This window comes from Ptiloglossa arizonensis, chromosome 6 (genome assembly GCF_051014685.1).
Source record: "Ptiloglossa arizonensis isolate GNS036 chromosome 6, iyPtiAriz1_principal, whole genome shotgun sequence".
Classification (NCBI taxonomy): domain Eukaryota; kingdom Metazoa; phylum Arthropoda; class Insecta; order Hymenoptera; family Colletidae; genus Ptiloglossa; species Ptiloglossa arizonensis.
This window is the reverse complement of record NC_135053.1, coordinates 23,289,037-23,312,646: the sequence shown is the minus strand read 5'-3', so window position 1 is coordinate 23,312,646 and position 23,610 is coordinate 23,289,037. Positions and strand designations below refer to the sequence as shown.

At 40.7% G+C, this 23,610-nt stretch overlaps 2 protein-coding genes across 11 annotated transcripts in view; one reads left to right on the top strand and one right to left on the bottom strand.

The window, feature by feature from the left end:
• The window catches only part of LOC143148455 (protein C10), a 46,363-nt gene that overhangs the window by 9,063 nt on the left and 13,690 nt on the right, over window positions 1–23,610 (top strand). Inside the window, exons 2-5 of one of the 8 annotated variants that reach the window (XR_012992480.1) lie at window positions 13,533–13,768; window positions 14,854–15,213; window positions 16,323–19,066; window positions 19,211–20,276. The exons of 1 other annotated variant lie outside the window; for it this stretch is intronic. Coding sequence is in view for 6 of the 7 variants with exons in the window: in XM_076314799.1 (XP_076170914.1) it covers window positions 18,582–19,016 (435 nt within the window). In the remaining variant the exon portion in view is untranslated. Of the gene's footprint in view, window positions 1–13,532; window positions 13,769–14,853; window positions 15,214–16,322; window positions 20,277–23,610 lie in introns of those variants that run through there. 6 more of the 8 variants (XM_076314799.1, XM_076314797.1, XM_076314795.1 and 3 more) reach the window with 6 other exon arrangements.
• The window catches only part of LOC143148452 (uncharacterized), a 39,988-nt gene that overhangs the window by 6,861 nt on the left and 9,517 nt on the right, over window positions 1–23,610 (bottom strand). For all 3 annotated transcript variants that reach the window (XM_076314791.1, XM_076314790.1, XM_076314788.1), the window contains exon 2: window positions 11,491–11,614. In XM_076314791.1, the coding sequence (XP_076170906.1) occupies window positions 11,491–11,614 (124 nt within the window). The remainder of the gene's footprint in view (window positions 1–11,490; window positions 11,615–23,610) is intronic.

The following is a 23,610-nucleotide window of genomic DNA, read 5'->3' as shown; positions in this document are numbered from 1 at the left end:
CGCGAGTTGCGAAAATCGATCGGACCAAAGTAGGAAATTTCGCGAGTGTTCGACGACTAATTGGACGGTCATGGAAATTCACCCCGATGTTGGTCTAATTTCACTTGGATTAAAACGCGCACGTGTCTAATAGCTGATTGCAAAATGAATCGGTGTAGAATTCTTAAGTTCCTTGGAGAATGGACGCAAGACGGTCCATGGTAAAGTTTATCGAACGAAGCGGAGATTCTTACCAAAATTGTCAACACTATAGTTTGAGACTTTGTAGAGAGCGAGAGATATTGTTGTAACAAAGATATCGATAAGATTCCAGAACTGAATCAATTTTTAATCTTAATGAGTTTTTTCTTCGATCGTACGTCCAAGGTTTTTGAAAATAGAAAATACTGTATTATAGTATCTTTAACAATGGAAAAAATAATATATCACAGGGACGCGATGGATCCCTGGAAAAAGATCTCGAGGATCTTCACGATTCAGTGGACAATTATGTGCTTAATTTTAACGAAAAATTATATATTCTTCTCTCGTGGCCTGTACTATCTTCTGTCGAGTTTTCATACGTAGTCATCGATTGGAAGATCAAACTCGTAGACATTCTTTTTAATATACTATCCATTCCATTAGTAAATTTGGACCAGATATATTGGAATAAAAATCTCGTAGACATTTTTTCTCAACGTAATACAATATTCATTCCATTCGTAAATTTGGAGCAGGTATATTGGAATAAAAATGGATATATTGGTATTCGAAGATCAAACTCGTAGACATTTTTTTTAACGTAATACAATATCCATTCCATTGGTAAATTTGGACCAGATATATCGGAATAAAAACGTACTCGAAGATCAAACTTGTAAACATTTTTTTTAACTTAATATAATACTCATTCCATTGGTAAATTTGGACCAAGTATATCGGAATAAAAAGTATTCGAAGATCAATCTCGTAAACATTTTTTTTTAACTTAATATAATACTCATTCCATTGGTAAATTTGGACCAGATATATCGGAATAAAAACGTACTCGAAGATCAATCTTGTAAACATTTCTTTTAACTTAATACAATACTCATTCCATTGGTAAATTTGGACCAGATATATCGGAATAAAAAGTATTCGAAGATCAATTCCGTAAACATTTTTTTTAACTTAATATAATACTCATTCCATTGGTAAATTTGGACCAGATATATCGGAATAAAAAGTATTCGAAGATCAATTCCGTAAACATTTTTTTTAACTTAATATAATACTCATTCCATTGGTAAATTTGGACCAGTTATATCGGAATAAAAACGGTATTCGAACGGTTGTGAACTGTACACAGAGCGGCGACATTTCTGAGCTAGCTTGTAAAAGGTGTCGAGCCTTTTCGGTACGGCCCTGGCATATCGTGCACACGCGTATCGAAAAGCACGTGACCCAGAATGCAACGCGCTATCACCGGCTGCAAAGTATACGGCATCTGTGTACATACACCGTACACACATGCGTACTCGGTGCCGAGCGGCGTTCGTGTAGCGCATGCTTGTCTTTCATGGGCAACGGTACTCTTTGGTCATTCCTAATCTACGAAATACACTACTTTCGAAAGACATTTCACGCGGTGAAAAGAAAAAGTCGCGCTAATGTCGCGATGCTTTCACGGTTTCCTGTCCTTCCAGGAATCCTGACAGAGAAAACTGCGATCAAATTAATTGCGATACACCGGCATTCTCTCGGTTCTTTCAGTACTCTTCTTTTCCCTTCAATGACAAATTCGTCGCGTCGTGGGCTCACATCGATACGTCCCTAGGGAATAATTCGATTGTCTTTGAACCTTCCTTGTGAACGGTACGGGGTGTATAAAGCTCGTTGGTACCGCACCTCGTTAATAGTATCTGCAAACTGGCAAACAACGCGTGTCGTGTTCTTGACTTTGTCCAGCGGATGGAACGACATTGGGAGAACGTTGAAATATTGGCGAACACGCGAGAAAGTAATTGCCTGCGAATATTGTATTATTTTACCAAGATACATTGACACGTATCTCTATCAAAGTTAATTCCTTTTTTTTCCACAAATTTTTTCCCAAAACCATCTTCCGTATCGCGAGTACGAGTCATTAGACGATAAGTGGATGTCTGTATTTTGGAAAGTGGGGAAAAAATCGGGCACGCGAAGACTTAAGTGAGACACGTACGATTTCAATGTTACAAAGGTGGAGGTGTTAACGTCTCAAGGTCATTTACGTTTCTCGAAACGGAGTCTGTATTTTCTCCGAGCAAATAGAATGGACCGAACGGGACACGTGCAACCCTACCACGTGATGTACTACTTTCTTCAAATATTTTATAACGGTACTCTTCGACTCTTTAATTATTTTAAATAAAGAGGAAAAGAATGAAACACGAGTTTTAGAGTGTATAAACATTTTATTCGATTATATACTCTCCATTTTGGAAAAAGAAATTACTTTACGAACAACTTAATACTTATCTTCCTTCTCCGTTACCAAATTTAGAAAATCAAAGTTTACAAAATCACCTAGCTTACCATCGTGTCCGTCTTTCCACAATTTGTTTGTGTATTTCGCGCACTTGTTTCGTCGTAACGGTACAAGAGAGAAAGAAAAAAAGGAAAATAATGAACACACGATAACACTTCGACAAATTGTTCTCTCAAATTAACAACGTGGTACATTCACGACACAAAAGGTAGTTTTATGAGAAAAAAAGAAACAAATAAACACACGATAACACTTCGACAAATTGTTCTCTCAAACTAACAATGTGGTACATTCACGACACAAAAGGTAGTTTTATGAGAAAAAAAGAAACAAATAAACACACGATAACACTTCGACAAATTGTTCTCTTAAACTAACAACGTGGTACATTCACGACACAGAAGATAGTTTTGTGAAAAAAAAAGGAAAAGAAACAAACACACGACAACACTTCGACAAATTGTTCTCTTAAACTAACAACGTGGTACATTCACGACACAAAAGGTAGTTTTATGAAAAAAAAAGAAACAAATAAACACACGATAACATTTCGACAAATTGTTCTCTTAAACTAACAACGTGGTACATTCACGACACAGAAGATAGTTTTGTGAAAAAAAAGGAAAAGAAACAACCACACGATAACACTTCGATAAATTGTTCTCTTAAATTAACGACGCGATGCGTTCGCGATACGGAAGGTGGTTTTGTGAAAAAAAAAAAGGAATTAACATTGGTAGACGTACTTGTTAGTGTACACGGGCAAAGGAGTCGCATCGAAAAAGCGTAGGTAGAAACAACTACAGCACGTAACTCAAGTAGCTCATTAGGCTTTCCGTATCCAGTCAACCTAAGGGATGCGGCGTGCAATCGCGCATACCGTTTGAAATATTTATAATTCAGTCGGTGGCGGCCGTTTCCTCGACCTTCTTCGAATCTAGTTTCGTCTAAACGAGGCGCCATGCCAAGATCGTTGACTCGTGGCTAACTGTACACCTGTTAATACGGCATCATCGCGCCATTCAGGAAGAGGAACCGTGATAATCGTAGAACGTCCTCGAGCTCGCTCGACAAATCGACGCGATTACGGACAAACGAGGGAAGGAAATTAAAAAAAAAAGAAAGAAAAAATTTACATACGCAAAGAAACAGGACGAACGAAAAATTTCGCGAAACCGGTCGTTGACTGGTTTCGTAAAATTTTTCGTGCGCGTATCCACGGTGGTCGTCGCGCGTGTACACCTGACCTCCATTTTGTAGGACGATTTCTGCCCGAAGGTGGGAATATCGGGGAATATTTCGCGGCGTTGTAGAGCGTCGACCTCGAATCTGCATTAAATTCAATCGCTACTGCGTTAGAGAGTACCGTGAAATTAATCGCGCGCATTCATAAAGATTCGCGCTTCGTAATTTCACGCGCATTGTGTTCCAGCAGCTTCGAATTCAATTCAAGCGAACTTTCGAGTTGGGGAATATTTTTGGAATGGAAACTATCTCATACTGTATTGTACTGGTAAAGTATTTTATTATAGTGAATAAATACCACGGCGTGTGTCGAAGAATCGTAATGGAATATTCGAAACAATCGTCTGGACGAACGCCAGAGAGCTTTCTTTCGTTAATGGTTTGTTTCTCTCGAGGATGCAACAAAGCGCAACGAATGGTGCCATTTAACCGGATCGTCTCGAGATTCGAGAGGAAACCGTGATCGTTTCCACGATGAAGATCTTCGAGGATACGTGGCCATTTGAATCGATTTCGTCGAACGATTTCCACCGGCTGGTTTATCGTTTGCAACGCTCACGTGCGATAAATAAATCAAATACGTTAGCCGGAAGCGGAACGCCGGAAGCGAACGGAGTGTCGAAACCGATAAGGAGCTTGCGGTCGAAGAACGGTACCAGACGGTACACACGATGTATCGATCATTTCGATTGTTTTCCGCTCGAACGACGGGAACAACGTCCCCGTGGTTGTTCCGATTCCCAAGAATCTCTACGTACTTTCTATTCACCAGCGTTTCCATCTATCATTTTTGCAATCGTTCGCGACGAATTTCTTCTTCGTTACTTTTATCGGATTGTTCGGAAAGTCGTTGAGTTTCTTTTTGTTTTTTTTTTTTTTGGTGAAAATGAAACACGATTTTTTTTAGAGCGTACAAACATTTTATCAAAGTTACATATTCTCCATTTTGGAAAACGAAACGATTTTCCGAACAATCTAATATTATTCCCGTCGATTGTTCACAACTGTGGCTACTTCGCTCGATGTCGCGTTCTTGATATCGTGGCGAATTAAAATATTCTAATTACGCCGAGAGAAGTTTTTTTTTTTTGAAAGAAACGAAACACAACTTTTTTAGAGTGTATAAACATCTTATTAAATTATACATTCTCCATTTTTGTAAACGAAAGGACTTTACGATATAATTAAATATAATTCGATTGCAGTGAACGATACGGATGACACGTGAAACGGTATCCACCGTGTATAAACATTCTATTTAATTATATATTCTCCATTTTGCAAAACGAAACGACTCTCCGATATAATTCGATATAATTCGATATAATTCGATCGCAGTGAACGATACGAACGATACGTAAAACGGTATCCACTATGTATAAACATTCTATTACATTATATATTCTCCATTTTGGAAAACGAAACGACTCTCCGATATAATTCGATCGCAGTCGACGATAATAAACATTCTATTAAACGATGTATTCTCCATTTTGGTAAACGAAACGACTCTCCGATATAATTCGATCGCAGTCGACGATACGGACGACACGGTGAAACGGTATCCACCGTAGAAACTCTAGGACCTTCGATTCCACGCGTCAGGACAGTTCTCTTTCTCAAAAGGATACAGGTTCTTCGTGAAACTCGAGACTTCCGGACAAACTGGAATCGCCGTTACGGAGCGGTGAAGTTTAGAAAATGCGTGCGCCTCTCGTCGTGAGAAAATGCGGACCTTTTCGAATAATGGGGCCCATAGAATTATTCAGGCTTCGGAGCAGCCCAGAAGCGCAAGTGAACGTACCTACAGGCGGCGCTGATAGGCGAATAGAACGAACGGTAGTCGCTCAAATCCTGAACCATATTTCTTACTCGGGACAGAAACGATGCTCAACCGTGTTACCAACTATACAGGATACGTGGATTTCGATTGTACGTCGGTTCCACGATTCGAGTTCTACAGGTTCGTTAACGATCGTTCCAGGTAGAACGAATCGAGAACGGTGATAACGTTTCGAATAGGATGCACTCGAGTCTTGAGGGGAACTTGGTCTTCTTTGGGAATCGATTCCAAGGAAACGAACTCCGGACTGGTACTTTCGAGCAATGTTTACTCTTAACAGGTGGCTCGTTAAGTTTTCTCGTTCGATACGAAATGGAGCTATTGGGTTGTTCTGAAAGTCATATCGTTTTTTTTTTGGATGAAAAGGAAACATGATTTTTTTAGAGAATATAGATATATTTTATTAAATTGTATATCCTCCATTTTGGAGAAGGAAGTGACTTTCCGGACAACTCGATATTAAGTTTGTTGTTTTATTTTTGAAAGATGGTACTATTATTTGATGAACATGTGCAAAGTTTCGTGTAGATCTGAATATGTAGATTGTTCGTATATTTACAGTTCGAAGTTGAAGCGTCACAGTGTGAGAAAACGACAAAACTTATCGAACAACCTGGTAACTCAAAGAGTGAACAATATTTGTTTCTAGTTCCGAAGAGGACAAGACATTGGAACAAAATTATCGAATTAAAGACAAAAATAAGTTTCATTTTTCTTCTTGGAAGTTTTAAAAAATCTTTTGGATGTTTTTTTTTAGGATCTGTTGTATTTTTTTTTTTTAATTAATACCTCGTCCTCGAGGTACGTCCTCGATATCCGTTCAAATTGCAACGCGAAAGAAAAGAAAAGAAATCTTCGATAATTCAAAAGCGTAGTTGGCACTTCGTAGCATTCCTAACGAAAGTAACGTTATATAAAAGTTTACTGGTATTAAAGTGCGTTCCAAGAAATGACTCACGCGTCACTCAGAAACGGTTGACACGGCAGTCAACGTGTTGAGACTACTCAGTCGGTACGTGGTTTAAAGATTCGCAATTTTTCCGTTAGACACCTAGAACGACACGCTTCGATCCTATTCAATATTCTTTGAACCTTTCCCTGAGGAGTTTTCATTCGTATAAGTGTCTATAGTTCAAGTGTATAAGCGTGTTGTTAATACTAGTAATACTCGGTAAACCCAAACAACGCATGCAGCGAACACATAGTAATATGCATTTAAGTAATCGATCACGTAATACGCAATACAAACACCGATTTAGAATACTACTGAATTAAAATACTAAATAAAATATTAAAATACCGAATCAAAATACTAAGAACCATTCAAATCTTTCTACGAGTTACATCCATGAAAGTTTGCCCTTTAACACAATAAACGCTAAATAATTATACCAATCTTTTAAAGATTCACAATTTTTCCGGTAGATACCTAGAGCAATACGCTTCGATCCTGTTCAATACTCTTTGAACCTTTCCTCGAAGAGTTTTCACTCGATAAGTGTATTCGCGCGCTATTAATAACATTCGGTGACCCAAACAACGCATCTAGCATAGTAATATACATTCAAACGATCGATCACGTAATACGCAATACAAACACCGATTTAGAATCCTACTGAATTAAAATACTAAATAAAATATTAATCTACCGAATCAAAATACTAAGAACCATTCAAATCTTTCTACGAGTTACGTCCATGAAAGTTTGCCCCTGTAACGCAACGAACACTCTCTGTAATTATACCAATCTTTTCGTAATAGTAAGGAACACGATGTAAGAACGGTAACTATTTTTGGCTAATAATCGCAGGAATGGAGAACGGCGCTCACCTGTATCGGTTCAGATTCCGCGATTTTGTTTACGATGGTTCGATACACACAACCGCGAATAACAAAGCACGAGCCGATTGCGTGTGCCAGGTGTGGCCGGTCGATTCGATGGTACGTGTTACGTGGTTTGCATAGTTTCGTCGTAGCGTTCGTTTGTCTCGTGGCGATCATGGCGCGATGCTTTCTACGCGATCGTCGTTAGGGTTATAATCGTTCGAACGATGCACGGGAAGGTATTATCACGTTTAGGGAAAAAACGATCGTATCGATCGCCCGCGCGCCGAGCACTGGGAAATGCATCGTGTTTATCGCGAGGCTGTTGCTGTTGCTGCTGCTGCTGCTGCTGCACTTGGCTCCCTTTCACGAACGTGGTTTCTTTTATTATGCAAATGAACTTTCCATTTGTCGAACTATCGTACGAGAATTGTACGCAGAATAGAGAGAACGTTTTCCCCCGAACCGTGGAATTTTACAGTCGCGGTGAAAAAACTTCTTTATAATTCTGTGCCCGGTTTCGATCCGACCGAGAGACCGTCGTTCGATTTTACGAACGCATCGCGTTCACGTGGCTAAACTTTGAGTCGAAATTTCACTAAATTCTTCCATCGTACAGTTTACCATTCACGATGCATTGAAGTTTCTTCGAATCTTTCTTGCGCGTGCATAATTACGTTTCTTAATTCGTTTTCGTTATTTTGATGCATTCTCGTTACGCCATTGCAAGCACGCAGAGTCGGGTTTTCCACGCATCATTACCGTAGAAAGTTGAACGGAAGAAAAGGCGTTGCAACTCGTGGATATTATCACGTGAAATTAACCAGGAATCATTCACGACAGTTTCTGATCGCATCTTGATGCGTTGCGGTTTGCCGGCCGGCTGTGGAGCCGACTACGTGAAATTTTATTTTACCCGTCTCATTTCGCGAACAATTTCACAGTACGCGAGTTAACGCGCGCGCTTCTACCCGTGTTCAACGAATATTTAAAATTGATTTTTATCGCTCGTCATCCTCGTTTCTTGACGATGAATCTCTCCTTTTTCGTGTTCGTGCGTCAATAGAGAATCTCGCAAAACGTTTCGGGTAATTTATTCGCGAAATTTCATTCTTAGATGATATTAATTTATTTACTCGAAGAAGGGACGAAGTATCTGCGAAGTTTTCTAAAACGAGAAGTTCGTTCTGTCAGGGTTACAAAGCATGCCAGTCCAATTTCTCTCGTTCCGCTCTTTTATCTATCGAAATGCAAAGGGACTGTGACTCCAGCAGCTGTTAAATGTGCAATTACGATCGTAACGGTCCATTTATCGAACTAACACCGACGACAATCGGTTACAAAGCGTTTCACCCTGAAAAAGGAAACCATCGGAAGTTTTTTTTTCAAAGCGAGCAATCTCGTCGCGACTTAAATAATTCGAAGCGTTCACGCTTTATCGATCCCCGGTCCTTGGATAAACGCGACTTTAACGTCATGCTTTGACTCGAGCACTGAGAAAAATATTGAAATCGTTCGCGATTACCGTACGATATATGTAAAACTCCTTTCGCCTACAAATTGGTAGTACGGTTACTCCATTTTCCACGCAGTGGTACGGAGGAAGTTGACGAACAGAAACACTTCATCTACTTTCAAAACGCGATACGTTGAGTAACGGTTGTTTTAAGGTCGTATTGTTCAACACGGATTCGTTTCGATACAGTTTGTAATTTTGTGGTACGAAGGAAGTTGACGAATAGAAAAACTTTATCTTCTATTTTCAAAATACGATACATTGAGGTCGTTTTAAGGTCGTATTGTTCAATACGGATTCGTTTCGATACAGTTTGTAATTTTGTGGTATGAAAGAAGTTGACGAACAGAAGAACTTCATCTTCTATTTTCAAAATACGATACATTAAGGTCGTGTTAAGGTCGTATTGTTTAACACGGATTCGTTTCGATACAGTTTGTAATTTTGTGGTACGAAGGAAGTTGACGAACAGAAAAACTTTATTTTCTATTTTCAAAATACGATACATTGAGGTCGTTTTAAGGTCGTATTGTTCAACCTGGATTCGTTTCTATACAGTTTGTAATTTTGTGGTACGAAGGAAGTTGAGCAGAAAGACTTCATTCTCTACTTTCAAAATACGATACATCGAGGTCGTTTTAAGGTCCTGTTGTTCAACACGGATTCATTTCGATACAGTTTGTAATTTTCGTTCAAAGAAGACATCGATATTCAAGGAAACTAAAAACAATTTCGAAGAATTGAAACCATTCAACATCAATGTTCGTGTCAAAGAAAATCGACCGAAGAAATATCAAATAATAGAAAAGATTCGAGCAACAAATTGTCCGACCTTGAAATTTCAAGGATCTCTTCTCAAATATACGCACTCGTCGAAGCCATGAAACTACAGAACCGATCTAGGGGATTGCAGAATTCTCTACTCCGCGAGAGTACTACTCCGGAGACTTGAACGCTCGGTAAGGAAACCAGTATCGTAAAAGCTGATAAAAATAGTATTGTCTCGAACGCGTACCGTTCGTAACGATCGATTCGAGCTGTACAGTTAAAAACCGTACTAGAAACAAAGTCGTTCGTCTCGAGACGAATTGTTCGAACACGTGTCGTACTCGCGGTCGGTAACGAGTTCACCGTCGATTTGGTGCTCGCCACGGCGCGAAAAATGAAAGCTGTACGAGAGTCAATGTCGACCGAGCAAACCCACGGAAACTCAAAAGACCCGAGGTTCCCTGGACCATCGCGTGAGCGAGCAATTTCACGCGGTGGTCCCTGTCACGAGATGTTTCCTTTCTCCCGGCGCTGCGTGCAACCGAACCGTCGATTATAAACTCTTAACCTATTACGTGGGATCGGATAACCCGCGACATTACGGTATCGTAACGTAGAAAGTCTCGTAAAGGCCGGCTCGTAGAAGCCACCGAGGAACGAGACATCTGTTCCAGCTGCTTTCGAGGTTTCGACACGCCGGTTACCCCCGAAAATACTTCCAACTTCTCCACGATACGTATAAAACTGTACACAAAATATCGCGACCGATTCGTCGCGAGATAGTTGTTTCTCTGCTCGATTTATTTCTTCGCGATTCGATCGTTGGCGTGATCAACGCAATTAAGAGAAACACCGACGTAGATCCGTCCATCGGATCGGTCGTGCGCGAAACAGCGGTTAATCGTTGAAAGTGAGATTTCGCGAAACGAAACGCGATCCTATCGGGAAATTTTGCATCGATCAGCTCCGTCGAATCGTGGCGCGATGTTCGTTAAATTAATCGCCCCTCGTTACCGATTATAACTCGCGAACCGAAATCTCGTTCGATTTCACGACTTATAGTTCCTTCACCGTGTACAATTGCGCACGTGTACACGCGCGAAACACGTGAAAAGGATCGTTCGCCGAAGATAGACCCGTGCACGTGAAAAGGTGACTTTGTACGGTTCTGTATTGCGTACAAAGGACAGTAGCTCGCGAGTACACGCTCGAATACCTCCGTTCGAGTTCGAACCGACGAAAAAGTATCAACAACGAAAGTTGAACACCGTTCAACGCGGGAGAAAGTAACGACGAGGAGGTCGTTTTTACGAAGGTCGTTGTTTCTTTCTTTTTTTCTTTCTTTCTTTCTCAAACAGTACTAACGGATCGTTTCTTTGCACTCGAGAGAAACATTAAACGCAAATCTAACGATATGTATTTATGTGTCTACACGCTTCGTTAACATGTAAAGAAGCAATAAAGTTGAGCCGCTTACGTTCGACGATCTTCCGTGCCAATTACACGTTTAAACGTAAGAACGTATTAATGACCTTGAAAACCGATCTCGTTGCTACATGTTCCTCTACGAACTGACTGTATTTTTCATCGGTTCAGGAGAAACTAATACGCGCATAAATGAATATTATATTTTTGTTTCGATCGAGGAGTTCGAATTGTTGAATCTATCGTTGGATAGTTCGTCGATTGTCGAGAATAAAGAAAATCTTACGTTGATATTTTCGTTTTCGATGAGTATCGTTTGCAATAACATCGAAGAATCGAAGAACGGGAAACGTTATCAGGTATTATTGTACTTACCGGTCGGCGGTCTTTCTTTGGGATAGCATATCCTGAAGAGACCCTGCGTCCTCGTGTAGTAATAGTACTTCGTGTTCATTTGCTCCACCAAGTGGCTCTGCTCGGCATGCTTGGCTGCGTATTGCTGCAACGAAACAATTTATCCGAATGATTCACGCTGTCCGCGATCCCTTTCCTTTTGCGTTTACGCAAGCGTACGGTTTTATTAATTAGTCATTGCTACCGATTGAATTCGTGGAATCAATGGGAACGACGAAGCGGACGGGACGCAGGACGAAAATCGAGACAGGGGAAACGCGAAACAAATCGATCGACGCGGGACCAAGTTCACGGGTTTGCTTCGCATGCAGATCAGACGCGAGTCGTTCGCTTTCTGGTAATATTTACGATTCTTAGAAAGTAAGAAAGCAAGAATCGCGGAATCTCTTCGAAAGGAATAGCTACGGTCTTCTCTGGTCGTACTGAGCGTTGTATTCGGTTATTTGGAAAGTCATATTGTTTTCCATAATGGAGAGTATGTAATTTAATAAAGTGATTGTACGCTTTGAAAAAATCGTGTTTCATTTCCACCAAAAAAAAAACGAAATGACTTTCGGAACAATCCAATATTTAGAATGTTTTCGATCTGCTATTTAGGTTCTCTCTGGTAATATAGTGTATCGTACCGAGCATTGTATTGGGTTGTTCGGAAAGTCATTTTCCAAAATGGAGAGTATGTAATTGAATAAAATGTTTACACACTCTGAAAAAATTGTGTTTCATTTTTACCAAAAAAAAAAAAACGAAATTACTTTCCGAGCAACTTAATACTTAGAACGTTTTCGATCTGCTATTTAAGTTCTCTCCGGTAATACAATGTATCGTTGTGTTTTATATTAAAAATATTGTTTTCGTTACAATCTTAGACAAATACATGATACATACAAAATACATTATTACCAAAGAAGACCTAAGATTAAGAACAATCTTCGGTACAATCAAAAAGAATTGTACCATTTTCGACACCCGAGCAACCCTTGCAATCGTAGACTGCGAAACGAATCGAAGAAGCACGAGAGCGAATAAATTACTGGAAATTATTGGCGAAAGGTTGCCCGTCGATTTCAGAAAAACGCCATTTCCCAACTTCGAAGGAATCTATCGTTGGTAATCGACCTGTTCTGCCACAGTGGCGTTAACAAAAACCGCGTTTGAACGTAGTAGAAGATTGAGTTGGAACACGTGCACCGTATGGAGACCAATATTATTAATCCACGAAATTGCACAATATTATTCCAACGGAAACGTTGCTAATGTCACACTATATATTCGGTATTTTTGATTATATCGTTCTCTCCTTGATGCCTAATTTTATTCTCGAATAAAAGAGAGAAGCAAAGTCACAGTGTACTCGGTATTTTTTATCACACATTTATCGTTCTCTTCTCGATGCGTAATTTTATTTTTAAATAAAAGAGAGAAGCAAAGTCACAGTGTACTCGGTATTTTTTATTACACATTCATCGTTCTCTCCTCAATGTGTAATTTTATTCTCGAATAAAAGAGAGAAGCAAAGTCACAGTGTACTCGGTATTTTTGATTATACATTCATCGTTCTCTCCTCAATGGATAATTTTATTCTTAAATAAAAGAGAGAAGCAAAGTCACAGTGTACTCATTATTTTTGATTATACATTCATCGTTCTCTCCTCAATGCCTAATTTTATTCTCGAATAAAAAAAAGAAGCAAAGTCACAGTGTACTCGGTATTTTTGATTACACATTCATCGTTTTCTCCTCGATACGTAATTTTATTCTTAAATAAAAGAGAGAAGCAAAGTCACAGTTTTGGTCACTGACGTTGCATCCCTCCCGAGTCTCTGTGATTCGCATCGTGTTTTCGAAACGCAATGTTTCAAGATCGAACGGAACGAGTCGGTGGTGGATCGCGAGGAAACGATTTTCGTCGAGGATTGCGCGTGTCGTTGCAGCTCGAACCGTGCACGGTTGCAAAGGAAATTGCGGAAAGAAAGGAAACGTTACGCGTGTTACGAATTTTGCAGTTCCAGGCGCCCGTACGCCTCTAGACACTTCCTGATGAAACGAACAACGCGAACACCAGAAGGAGGCTTAGAGAGCGCGTTTACTCAACCGTGTCGGCTCAAGTTCCGGACTTTCTTGCGATCGAGGATGCACCTAGTGCGCCGCCCTCGAAATTAAATGTAATTTCAGTTCCAACGACAGTCGGTGTGCATCACTCCGATGTATACCTAAACCGTTCGTCTGTAACGTCGGCCAGGTATGAGAATCCTTTTACAGCCACTCTCCGACATGGAAACTAGTTTCTATTTTTCCTTTCTTACCAGCGTTTCTCTTTGACTCGCCTGTCTATTCCCATGCGCATCGTTCAACCTATGAAACCTAGCCGCCGATTTTCCTCATTTGACTAGTGTCCGGTTATCGCGGATTCTTGCCTCTCGGTTTATCTAGGATCTACGGGTCGGAGGGGTTCAAATTTTCGATCGTGCTTTCTTTGGAATTTATTGAGTTGTTCGGAAAGTCGTTCTCCATTTTTCCAAATGGAGAATATATAATTTGATAAAACGTTTGTACACGGTGGATACCGTTTCACGTGTAATTCACTGCGATAGAATTATATCGGGTCGTTCGGAAAGTCGTTTTCTATTTTTCCAAAATGGAGAATATATAATTTGATATAACGTTTGTACACGGTGGATACCGTTTCACGTATTATTCGTATCGTTGACTGCGATAGAATTATATCGAGTCGTTCGTAAAGTCGTTCTCCATTTTTCCAAAATGGAGAGTATATAATTTGATAAAATGTTTACGTACTCTAAAAAAAATTATGTTTCATTTCCACGAAAAGAAAAAAACGAAATGACTTTCCGAAGAAGCCGATAGTTGAGTTCGAGTTGAGTTTTTGATCTAGTTTCCTCGGTGTGGATTAAGTTAATCGAGAGTACGTGACCGAGAAACTTGTTAAATCGTCCAGGAGAGTTGCCTTTTGCCTCGCAGAAGGCCTTCTTACGTTTAAATTCGTCTGGATATTTCGCGTAAAATACGTTCCGTTCTCTCTACGTCTCTCAAACGTTACACTCGCGACCCTTTCGTCCCCCTCTCGGGCCCCTATCTTGCGAATAAATTAGGAACTCTGTGACGTAACGATTTTCTACTTTAATCGTCCTAGTCACCGTGCCTTTACCGCCGATCGTTGAGCAACGTGCTAATTATTCGCGACTGTTCTTTCGAAGATTACCGACGTGGCAGAACGAGGACAACGACGTTGCTTAAATCTACCGTGAATAAGTATTACCCACAACCTCTTGAGCGTGCTACATTTTTTTTCTTTTTTTTCTTCAGGCTTCTTTTCACCCTACACTACGAACGTTCCGGTCATTCGTGCGTCCACTTACGAAGAAAACGATAAGCAAGGAGAGACTCATGAATAAAACAATCCATATTGATACGAAAATATGTAGGTAATTGGATCAATGATATATGCGAATTAATGTTTAAATTATATCTCGAATGACGATGTATGCGCAACGAGGTCCGGTCGATTTTATTGCGCACTCGCTTAATTAATGTATTTGGACCTGCGAGTACGCGATAATAAAGTGCGCTAATGTGGTAAATGTTTGAAGAGAAATTACGAGGACTGGTAACGCAATAACAATTGCTCCGTTGTTGACTTTGCTCAACTAGAACCGACAATGGAAGGTAAGTGTGACTAGTCAGGCGCAAAGATGTGAAATATTTGACAGAAAAACTCTATATGCAATTTACGTCTTTGTTAAATCGTTGCACTCGAGGATTCTTCGTTACCAGAAACCGACTACTCGAGAAAATTCTTTAAGTCGTAAAATTAATCTGGAACGGAACATTTTTGTATACTTTACTATATTTGTTTCCACTTTACAAGAGCATAATATTTAAATTCCAATTTGAATTCTAAACTATGAAGTTTTCCCGGAAAATTAATCTGGAACGGAACATTTTTATATACTTTGCATACACGCGATTACACTCTACGAGAACGTAATATTTAAATTCCAATTTGAATTCTAAACCACGAAGTTTTCCCAGAAAATTAATCTGGAACGGAACATTTTTATATACTTCGCATACGTACGTTCACACTCTACGATAACGTGATATTTAAATTCCAATTTGAATTCTAAACCGCGAAGTTTTCCCCGATCGAAAATAGTACACCGAATTATACAGCAACCGAGGATCTCCTCTCGAGTCCAAAGGATTAACACCACGGTGAGAACGTGGATAAATTTAGATCCAGGAAACCGGATTAGCTTAAATCGTATAAAATCCTTAAAAAAAGTTCTGCTAAAAGGAATCAACGTTCTACAAATAAACATTAATAATAATAATATAATAATAATAATACATCTTTATTGCACCGGACAATCGAACGAAACGTGTCACGTAGCTACGAGCAGAGATAAATGTACAGTTACGGTTCAAAGGCGAGGTACCGGTTACGGCTGTATTCTGTTATTAACGTAACCTACAGTTATTAACCTAGTACAACCTCGTTAACCTAATACCGACATAAAAGGAGTACAAATCGCGAGAAATTCGACTCGTGTGTTTCGATCGATGTGGGAAACGTTTCGAAACGGTTTCAAAGATTCGAAATGGATCTCGCTCGTGTATCGTCCCCGTCTCTGTACGTAAAACCGCTTGCGTCACCTCGTCGCGTCGACGAGTTCCTTTTAAGGGAAACGAGAGAGACCGTCAACGACAATTTCCAGGACACTTCTAGCGGGCCATTTTGTAGAAAGTTCCCTGACGCCGATTTTCTGTTCCAGCGTCCCGGTAGAAAGTGCTACAAGCTCGAGGTCGCGCGGGAAATCATCGACGGTACGAAACGCACCAAGACGGAAAGAAGAGGAAAGAACAGCAACGTTTCCACGTAGCGTTTAAGATCCACGTTCTAATGATAGTACACAACGCCCGTTCTCATACGTACGCCATCCCTGGCCGATACGTCTACCATACGAAGCGCTAACAAACTGTTTTCACTGTTTCGCGGCCATCAAGATCGTTCTCCCCGCGAGCGTACTCGTCGAGCACTCTAATGCAACAATCAGCCACCGATGGTGGTTAATAATTAACATCGTTGAAACAACGACCTCGGTTTCCCCAAGTGACGAGCATTTGGTATCGCGTTTCCATTGCGATCCAAGAATCAAGGGCGTCGCGCGAGAGTTCCCGTTCGCTCGGCTCGTTAATTCTTTTCTCTTTCTCTCTCGTTCTGTCACTGTTGTTGCTACGAATTTTAGCGTGGGCTTGCAATTATCGCGACGACGATTGTTAAATCGACGGAAGTGGAGGACGAAGATGCGCTCGAACGAGATCCGCTCGAGGATGCACGAGAGAACGAAACGCGATAGAACTGGACAGGGATCGAAACGATTAACGAACTCTGCACCGTGCACTGTGTAAGTACGGTATGCTGTAAGTGTTGCGTATTGTCGCGAGAGTTCTATATCTGTTCCACGAGGAGAAGTTTTGAAAAACGTTCTCAAGGTGAGAGTTTCCCTCGTAAAAGTACCACAAGATCGTACTGTATCAACGAAGAAGTATAAGTTACAACGAAGGTATTTTTCATGAAAGAAAAGCTTAAGATGGTCTCTTATCGAATTGACGTGAGGAGAACTTTTAAAAAAGTTCCTGAGATGAAAGTTTCCCTCGTAAAAATACCAGAAAATCATACCGTGTTTTCAACGAAGAAGTATGAGTTACAACGAAGGTATTTTTCATGAAAAAAAAGTTCAAGATACTCTCTTATCGAATTGTCGTGAGGAGAACTTTTAAAAAAGTTTCCAAGATGAAAGTTTCCTTCATAAAAGTACCAGAAAATCATACCATGTTGTCAACGAAGAAGTGTAAGTTACAACGAAGGTATTTTTCGTGAAAAAAATGTTTAGGATGGTCTCTTATCGAATCGACGCGAATTGATTTCGTTCTAGAACTCCTTCCCGCGAGAACAATCATCGATCCGATCCTCGATGGTCGAAAATTAGAGAGGGATCACGCTCAACCAGCGATTCCATGAAAAATGCGAAACAGCCGCGTTCACCGTGCAGGAAAGTTGAGAAATTCCGCGTCCCACGTTTTTCCTTGATCACAATACGATAATCGGCCGCTGAATGCTCGCACGTTGCAAGATCTTCTTAACCTTGACGAACACCCATGCCACCTGCAACATTCTTTCCGGAGTACGCGCAACGGACGCGTTCATCTTCTACAATACACCAAAGATCGCACGATTCTCGACATCTTGTCCACGGTCAAATTTTCAGTGATCTCGATCCAGTGTTTCGTTCCGCAAAAATTGATACCGCAACGATTTCGTCGAGAGTATCCACGAAGAAATGACCCAATTGAAAAATCGTCGATGAGTCACGTAATTGGTATTCCTTTCCTGCCCACTTGAATGCTCGTTGCTAAACAGATTGCATCGTAACGCAAATTTTTAGCTTACTTTCTCGCTTTTATTGCCGGTACGCGAAACAGCCTACCAATTACCGTTGTAAAATCGCCGAACGCGGTGGATCGTAAATACCGAACTTCTTCTCGACGAGAACAGCCGTAGTTTATCAATTTCTATTTAAAAATGTTCCATCCGTGGAACAATCTCTTCGATACATTCCGAGCGATGGCGCCTCGTATGAATCACTTTCCGTGGAACCACCGGAATGCTCCAATGACTGTTTCGTGGCTGGATAAATCGTTAAATATGGCAAAAAAATCCACGCACCGTGTATTCGATTCAGTGACTTCGATTCCTCGAGAGAACAAATCTGGCGGCGAATTTCTAGAGCAAGACGTAATCTTGGAATCGCGTTTATCGCGCATCGACGAAAGAATCGCGCAACGGAAAGAAGTCGAACTTTCGAAGATACGAAAAAGGATCGACGACACATTGATTAAGAAAAAATTGAAACAACATCGAGCAAAGATTTTGACCCTGTTCGCGGGTCCGTTTCGACGCAGCACGGTATCCGGTGGCGCTCGCTTTCCCAGGAATCCGTGGCAATGAAAATACCTCTTAACGCCACGAAATGAACCGAGTTTCCGGTGCAATTAGCCAACAGCTTGGCGTATACGTGCAGCTTGGTGTATCTGATCGCGTGGCGAAAGGACAGATACCAGTTACGCGTGTGCATCACGTCACACGTGAATCGTTCCTCGGTGTGTACAATGGCGTGTACAACTTAATCGTTTATCGCGCGAAAAAAGAAAAGAAATATAAACGTGGCTACGTCGGTAAGGACCATCGAGAGGTACGTCCAGGTCGTACCGATCTGCTTTCACATCGTTGTTTCGCCAGCGGCGTTCGTCTCGAGCGCGGGAACATCGTCAACAACCACGCCGATCTCTTTGACATAGAAAGGAAAACGCGACTCAATGGGAATCATGGCGGCGGATGGAAAGAGTGTTCCATCTACTTCGTCGCGAGCCAATTGTCGCGAAACAACGATTCTATACCGATCTGAGACTAGAGTGCAACGACTCGACCCGAACACGTCGGTGAAACGATCCCGCGGTAATTAGACGCATCCTTTTTTCTATTTTTTTTTCTCTCTCCTCCCTGGAGAAACTTAATATCGCGATGAAAGTGCGTTAATTGACGCACACTTTTACTCTTTTGGTTTTTTCTTTTTTTTGACATTCTACGCTGGTGTACAAGGTGTCCCGAGAGGAGACTGGTCGTTTTAATGTCTCTTGCGTTGCTCGGACAGGTGATACGATTTCGAGTGGATTGCAAAGACGATAAACTGTTTTCAGAACGTATTGAATGCGTGTTTAGCTTTCCAAAGTAACCAAGTGTGTTCTCACAATGTTGTTCTCGATTGATTGTAACTGTACGAAAGATTATTCTTGCTTCGACCATACCGCTGTAAGTTTATTTCTATCGATGGGATGTATCCGATTTGACGAAATAATTTTTAAACGATTCACAACCTCGCGATGCAACAATCGCGCACAACGTTCGCCGATGTTAACAACCTTGCGTACGATAAAGCGCGAAATATGGCTCGCGTGGGCAGCGACGCGTAACCACTATACGTCAATGCGTGGGACGATAATCGGCAGTGGAGTTCTCTTTTAAAAGGCAGTCGCGATACGATCTTGACATAAATCGAAAAATGTCGTATTCATAGCGACGAGAGAAAATCTACTCCGTTTCTTTCCCTTTTTATTCCAACGCGACAGGAATTCTAGGCATACGCGTTCACATTTCCGATAATCGCGAGCTAATTTTCAAAGCTCACTTACCCAATATGTAATACACTCTTATTCTTTTCTATTATTTATCATTGTTAAAAAATTATTCGAGAAAGATATTTAAGAAATTAATTATCACTTCTATTCGTAAATATTTTTACAAATAATGAAACTTCTTAGAATGTAAATCCATGCTGGAGAATAAATCGTTCAAGTATCGGTTACACCGTACTCGAGAAACTTAAAAAGTGACGAGAAAGAACAATGTGGAAGCTCGAAAAAATCCCTAACCAGAAAGGAAACGTTCAAGGGAGAATAGGTATATATTTGTTCAACGATTGGGTGGCCAAGATGTTACGTAAAACTGACGGAATCACTTGCATGGAACTGCTGGGAAATTTGCAATCGAGAGCGATTTTCTCCGGGAATTAATGCAACGAACGCTTCTACGATTCTTTTTCGTTTTCCCTCGATAACAGGTATTTCGAAGGTACGAATTTCTAAAAAAGAATTAACCACAGTTCAATGTCCCTCTGTTAGGAATGGTTAGACGAATACACGCGGAGTTGTTATCGGTCGGCGAATTCGTAAAAATGGCGTCGCGACACCGTTCACCGCGGAACTCGTTCCTAAATCACATTTCAGTTTTGTAAAGCGCGAGCGCGCGCTAAACGCGCGGCAACTTTCATTCCGATTTTTCAACACCTATGCGCAGCGAACCAACTATCGGGTTTCCATACCGTATAAATTTCTGCGTGTGTCGATTGCACAACTTTCCACTTGAACACATCTTCCTCGTCCATTAATCATTCGATCGTCGTTGCGTTCTATCTACCTGCGACTACGACCGCAAAATTACTATTAAATTGAAACACAAGTATCGTGGATATCTGCGCGATGTTCTCACAGATCTCGATACAGACACGTATCATCTTTGTCTGCCTAACCGTACTCGTCTAAGGCTGATCAATGTATTCACCGTTCGAATCGAGTCGACGTTTTCATGGAGCTGCATTGGAATTTTACTTTCATAGGATTCGCATAATCTGGGTGCAACGAATCGAATACATTTGGTTGTTCGTTTCGTGAAAATGAAACACGAGTTTTTTCAGAGCGTACAAACGTTTTACTAAATTATATATTCTCCATTTTGGAAAACGATATTACTATTCGAAAAAATATTGAGGTGTTCGGAAAGTCTTTTCGTTTCTTTTTTCCTGAAAATAAAACACGATTTTTTTAACGTGTACAAACGGTTTATTAAATTATATATTCTCCATTTTGGAAAACGATATCACTATTCGAAAAAATATTGAATTGTTCGGAAAGTCTTTTTAGTTTTTTCTTCGTGAAAATGAAACGAATTTTTCAGAGTGTACAAACATTTTATTAAATTATATATTCTCCAATTTAGACAACGAAATCACTTTCCGAACAATCTAATATTTTAACGGGTGTTTTCTCTGGATCGTTTAAACTTTCCAGAGCGTAATCATGATCCTTTGTTAACACTGTCACTTCGTCAAAAGTGTACTCAAAGGTACACCAATACGGAAAGTCTATTTCCAATTTCTAAGCACTTGTTGTACACTTAAAGTTCACTGTTCGCGTAAGATAGGGAATAATCGATGAAAATAATTCTCCAGCCGAAAGTTTGACGAACGTCGAAAATACACAGACGCGTATTTTCCAAGACGAATTGTTTGGAGATCCAGTTTTGTAATAGCGAACTAACCCCCCATAGACTTTGTGTCTACATTGCTCGGTTCGCGTGGTTCGTTCTCCTCGAGTTCCCGACAAATTATCCCGCCGCATCTTCCAGACATAAAACGAAGACTCCCGTTATCCAAGGGAATATAATTTCGTGCATCCAGCAGGGAAACGCGAGGGATGTAATTTCTCAGCTGTTTCTAGCATTCCGCTCGTGTAATCACCTGTTATGGCTGTTTAAGAATCACGCGGCCGGAAGCCACCGTAATTTTCGTGTTTTCCCGGAAAATTTCAATTACCGTGTAATCTGTTAATGCAATCTTGACTCGTACCTGAACGCAGCGACCTTTCTTCTGTCAGCAATTAAAGAAATTAATGATCCGGTAAATTTCTAGCAAACAGTTCGAGCTACGCAACAAGCGCCCAGTAGTTTCTTTTTTTTTTCAACGTTTCCACGAAATTGATATTTTACAAAATAACACGTCAAACGATTCGTAAAATTCCGATACCTTGAACCATCGTCCAGCTTGCAAAAAATGGGAACTACTTTCTCGACGAAATGTCTATATCGAATCGTAGATCGACTTCCCGATCTACGTAGGTAATATTCAACGACACGGAGAATTCAAGGTTTTCGGTGGAACACCGATAAGAAACGTCAGAAAATGATATTAACGTATTCAATTTGCGCAACCATGGTTACGAATTCTTCGTTTCACACGGAGAAAAATAATTTCAACTTCCTCGTCCCTGAACGCGAGTTCTTTTCAAAATACCTCGTTGCGCAAAATAAACTGCAACGAAACGATAATACGCCACTGGCAATAATTGCGTGACAAAATCTGTTATAAAATATCCTATACGCGCGAGAATGGTATGCCGATGATCGTGTACATACCGCGGTAATTTATGCAATTACCCGTTAATAATCAGTCGGTAACTGAAAATTTTGCTTTCGATGAGTATTCAATGTCGCTCGTGTGTCCCCTCTCTCTCTCTCTCTTTTTCTTTCTCTCTTTTCTCTCTCAACGCGTTAATTAAGGATTAACTCGCCAAAGAAGAAATCGAAACGTCGACGTATCTGCTTTGTATTGTAATACAAAGCTTTATATGTACATTCGTGTCGGTGCAAGGACGCGTCGCGCGCTACCTGTTCCTTTATGATTCGTGCCCTGAATCGATCTTCCGGTTATGTCACGATTTCTTCAATGGAAACGCAATTATACCTTACGACAGCAATTCCACCGGCCGTTGTCGACACAATAAATACATACGGTGCCACGAATTATGCGAATTTCAATCGACTTGTGCAACACACCAGGATTCTCCTCAACCCGGTCCCGTTCGCGTCAATGAATAGAATCATAGTCGTTTACCCAGGCGTTAGAATGCAGCTAAAAACGCATCCTAGTTTGCACCTGTAAGTGCGCAAAGAAGCTGATCGTCTTTACGCGTATGGAACCGGGAGAGTTTTGCCATCTCGACTTTTATCGCAATCTTTTTTTCCCTATAGAAATACCTACGATCTTCGATAGATACACAGTAATTTTATCTCTCGGTTGAAATCAGATAGAATGCACCAGTCGGTGACTTATCGTTTCACCCATCTCTCGTACGATACAAAGGAACCACTTTCGATACTCTTGATCGACCACTCGCAACGTTAATCTCCTCTTTAACATTTATTCTTCAAACTCGAATATCTTCGATCGTTCTATATATTTGCAAATTTTCGAAAAATCAGCGCGGAACACTCGAAGGAATCTCTAGCAAAATTAGCATCGTCAAATCAGCATCGTCACTCAAATCGCGTAATTTCTAAACTAGTCGACTTTCGTGCCAGAGAATGGCTCCGATTTGTAATTCACTCGTGCAATTCTCTTCCCGATGCGTCTCGCGACCGGAAAGAAACATTTCCACGCTTTCGTGCGTATTTTAACCCGCGATCGCTGACAAGACGCAACGTTTCTGCATCGCTCTCGAAACGAATCCACGAACGATAACAAACGATAAGAAAACGCCTGGTTTCGGGTAAAATGAAGTTATTCGGGAGGGTGTCGTTCGGTGCCAAGTGGAGACCTTCCACGATTTGTATCGTAAACGACGTTGGCGTAAACGGGGCTCGTGTTCCCACATTGAAGCGAATTCTCT